Consider the following 4,313-nt stretch of genomic DNA (forward strand, 5'->3'; position numbering starts at 1 on the left):
TGTGTGTGTGTGTGTGTGTGTGTGTGTGTGTGTGTGTGTGTGTGTGTTGGAAATTCATGAAATATTCTGACGCTAAAAAGAAATCCTAATGGTGAAAAGATTGGGAAATGCTACACTAGTTAAAGAGAAATAATTAAAAATGATGGGGGTTTTTGTGAATTAAAATACTCAAACTTTATAATTCATTATGCCTACCACAAGCTATGGTTTAAACAACAACAACAACAAAAAAAAAGCCCAAACTCTTTTTAGGCCACAATTCTAAGAACTGTTTTATTATCAGAAGATAGAAAATAATGTTTAAGTCCATGGTTTTATTCTACTCCCATGGAGGTCATATCACAAATTACTTCATTGGAGAGGCAGCCTACCTTGGTGGATAGGACCCTGGACCTGGAGTCAGGAGGACCTGAATTCAAATCCTAACTTACTAGTACTAGTTACTTGTTAATTGTGTGATCCTGGTCAAGTCACTTAACCTTTCTGAGGCTTAGTTTCTTCATCTGTAAAATCGGGATAATAATAGTGCCTATCTCCTAGGGTTGTTATAGGGATCAACTGAAATAGTATATAAAGGAAATCAAATGAGGTAAAGGTAAAGCACTTTGCAAAAAGTAAAATGCTATATAAATACTACCTGTTATTAAATTTTAATAATATTACATTCCAATATAGCCTCAGGAGCAACAAAAATGTTGACATAAAAATGTTGAAAGCTGTAACTATGAGATGTTTGATGTCTGTTTCCCACTGCATCTTCTTGGAATATCACTGTAATTTACTTTTTAAAAATTTTGCATTTAACATATGCAGTTTCAATATGTAGATTAAAATGTTACATATGAAGAATATTCCACTATCTAACATATTCACAAAGAAATTTAAAATAAGTCATTTGTTCCCTAAAACAGATAAATAAGGAGCCAGAATAATCTATTACACTGAATACTGAGTTTTCACATCTTTTTCAACTGAAAATTTCAAGTTATTTTTGATATTATAAACATATTTATCCGAAAAGTAAAAGGTAACATCAAAATATCCCAAGGCACAAGAGTCATTCTAATGTGTGCTGTTAACCAGCAATCTTTCTCAAAGCAAGCCCTTTTTTAAAAATGGAAAACAAGGAAGCAAATCCTGTGCTTATCAAGAAGCTCAGACAATGTTATTATACATATGGAAACGTTGTCAAATTTTCCTTATTGTTATATTAGTAATTTGTTTGCTATTCTTAAAGGAGACAATATTTTAAGCATGGTTGGATACTGAAGATGAGTAACAGTGATTACATAAGACAGTTTTATATTTTGTCCTCCAAGCAATCAGTAAGACACTGAAAGATTTCCACAAACTGGAGGAATAAAATGTCTAAAAAGGAGGGGTGGCTACTATAACCCATAAACTACAGTAACACTTCAAGTCTCACAAGTCCCATGCTCTTAAAGTTGTCCCAATGACTGGAAAGTGAAGAGTGGTCAAAAAATGTCTCTGCTCAACAGTAAGGAACCCTTAAAAATATAGGAAAATGTAGGTGACTAGTTTACCAGCTTCAGAGAATTAATCCTTGACATGTCTGTCCAAAAAGACCAGCAATTAACAGCATTACAATACTTAAACTGTATCACAGATCTGCTAATCATCATTTAATCTAGCCATTCAGTAACATACGAAAATAATAAGAGTAATCTGGAGCCAACAATAACACCCCCCCAAAAAAAGTTCCACATTCAAAAATTAATAGTCGTGAATAGACTGTAATAAAAATGCCAAGCTTTAAACATAAATGTGCTTCTTTGAAAACTGAAAGCTCTATTCCCAAAGATCTCATAATAGCACACACAGTTCAGTGGTGATTAAAACATTATTTTTAATTCTCGCATTACCTCACAGCTAAAAATGTCATGATACCACACCCACTACGCTTTTTTCCTAGTTGGAGGTAAAAGAAATCAGGAGAAATTTCTAAATAACACAAATATGTTAAGTTATTAAATTCCAGTTGACTGAATGGAAAAACGTATGCAATTATTATAGTTTTTCTCCCCGAAATAGTTATTAGATCGGTATCGGCGCCTTAACTGGGACAGCAGACATTCTGCTTTTTCCTCGATCACACGCTCAGTTAAATGCCAGCCCTGCCCCTTTTCTCCCCTACCCCAGAGTTGAAATAGATGGCTAGTCAATAGCACCCAGTGGCTACTCACCAGCCGCAGTGCTGATCAGCAACACGGTCCAGGAGAGCAGCAGCACGGGCCCGAGGCTTTGCAGAGAGGCAGTCATACCTGGGCAAGCCAAGGAGCCAAAGAGGGTCAAGAAAATAGGAGAGAAAGGGAGAGACACCGGCAGGAGGAATTTCCCCCCCTCCTTTTTCCGTTTTGAGTTATCTTGATGTTCCTGCTTGGAATTCTCACAATGCAGTTTGAAAGGACAAATGGCAGATGCTTAAAGAACCCGTCTGCAGAGATTGGACTCCACGGCAGAAAATTCCCTTCATTTCTCTCCTCCTCGGACGTGGTTCATGCGAGGGGGACGGCGTGGCTCTGCCCTCCAAACAGGCTGCATTCTCCGGACAGAGATGCGGAGAGGGGTGGGGGGCAGGGGGAGTCTGTGAAATCACCACGATTTCCCACGTAGTTTCACAATATCGAAAAAAGAGCCCGGTTTGGAAGGAAACATAGCCAGGGAGCAGGTGCGAGTGGAGGTTATTCCGAGGAGGACGGAGAGAAGATGTGGAAACCCCTAAAGCGTTGCCCCCTACAACTTCCCTGCCAGAGGAAGGGGCGATGCCGGCGGGGGCGGTGGCGTCAAGCCCGGGGCTCCAGGCCGCATCGCGCGCGGCTCCCGCTCCTGGTGCGTGGTGGGGGGCTAGGGAAGAGGCCGGGCTCGCTGGGTGGGGGGCAGGTCCCTCCTAAGTAAGTTTCGCTTCAAATCACTTCAATTTCAAGGCGGATGAGATGCGCAAAGGTGCCTCCCCCCATGATCCGCCCGGCCGCCGAACCGAAACCAGCAAGCCCTCGGCGCGTCCGAATTCCATGGGCCGAGGGAGGAGGGCAGGCCGGACGGGGTCCCCCAGGGAAGGCTGGCAGTCCCCCCGGCCTCTGCTTCTCCTTGGCCCGCCTCCTTTTACGCTCGAAGTCGCGGGGCCGCGGCTCCGCGAGCCGCTCCGAGGTCCATTCCCCCGCCGTCCGGGTCTCGTCGTCGCCTCCTCCTCCTCCCGTCAATAGTTCCTCAGCCTCCCCCTCCAGGAAACCGGGGCCGCCGCCGCCGCCGCCGCCGCCGCCGCCAGGTCGCGCCCCGCTCCTCCTCGCTCGGCTCTCCCGCCGCTGCGGCTAGGGCTGCGGCTCCTCGACGCTCGCTCTCCGCGGGGCTCGTGGGGGGAGGGGTCGGCGGCGCGAGGATGGAGGGGCCCGGGGAGGGGGAGGGGGCACTAGACACGCCGCACCCCGGCTAAGGCGGGGTGGGAGGCGGGGGAGAGCAGCTCGCGAGCCTCCGACCAGAGCAGACCAGACACAAAGGGGGGAGACGCTGCAGCTGCCAGTCTGCGGCGCTCCGGTCACCGGGCGTCGCCCCGCCCCCTCCTCCTCCTCCTCCTCCTCCTCCTCCTCTTCCTCCTCCTCCTCAGTCTCTGTCTCTTCTCGGCCCAGTCTGTCTCCAGCCTGCGGTTGAGCCCGGGTGGTGGCGGCGGCTACGGAGAAGCCCCACTGCGGCTGCGCGGCATCGCCAGCCCCACCTAGCCCCGCCCCTCCCTCCAGCTCTGAGCAGGGAGTCAGTGAACCCTCGCCTTTCCGGTGGGTTTCACTAGTCTAAAGCCGGGAACTTGGGCGGGGGATGGGGACCGGGATCAAAACTGGCAGCACACACGCGCATACACACACCCTTTATACACATGAGCTTGTTGCATGTTTAGTTTGGTGTGTGTATGAGTGTGTGTCTATCGGGAAGGGAAAGAAAGGGGAAAAGCACGATAACATTTTCTCGTAAGAGCTCCATGAACTTCTGGGAGCAGTGATTTTAATCCCCCCAACCTCCCCACCCCCAAAGTCTCCGCCTCTCTCCTCGACGATTGGCTCATAGAAGTCTACTCTAGGCGGGTCGTCTTAGTTTATTGGTTCTCGGGGAGAAAAGTTGCCTACCTGGGAGTTGTAGTCCCAGGTACAAAAAAAAGAGAGAGACAGTCAGAAACAGAGAGAGACTGAGACAGACAGAGAATGAATTACCGCAAAGCACGAGCTGGACTCGATTCTCCATGGGAACCCCAGCGCTTGGTCTCCCTGCGTGTATCCTTTCCTGATTCAAACAAAAGCGAGCAAACT

General features: G+C 47.6%; 1 protein-coding gene across 2 annotated transcripts in view; it reads right to left on the reverse strand.

Annotated features, from left to right (window-relative positions):
- BMPR2 (bone morphogenetic protein receptor type 2) overlaps positions 1-2,789 on the reverse strand; it is a 222,080-nt gene extending 219,291 nt beyond the window's left edge. Inside the window, exon 1 of one of the 2 annotated variants that reach the window (XM_027873575.1) lies at positions 2,205-2,789. In XM_027873575.1, the coding sequence (XP_027729376.1) occupies positions 2,205-2,280 (76 nt within the window). In that variant the 5' untranslated portion in view covers positions 2,281-2,789. The remainder of the gene's footprint in view (positions 1-2,204) is intronic. The other variant, XM_027873574.1, reaches the window with a different exon arrangement.
- Between the last annotated feature and the right edge of the window lie 1,524 nt (positions 2,790-4,313).

This window comes from Vombatus ursinus, unplaced genomic scaffold, assembly GCF_900497805.2.
Source record: "Vombatus ursinus unplaced genomic scaffold, bare-nosed wombat genome assembly UNPS02014802.1, whole genome shotgun sequence".
NCBI lineage: Eukaryota > Metazoa > Chordata > Mammalia > Diprotodontia > Vombatidae > Vombatus > Vombatus ursinus.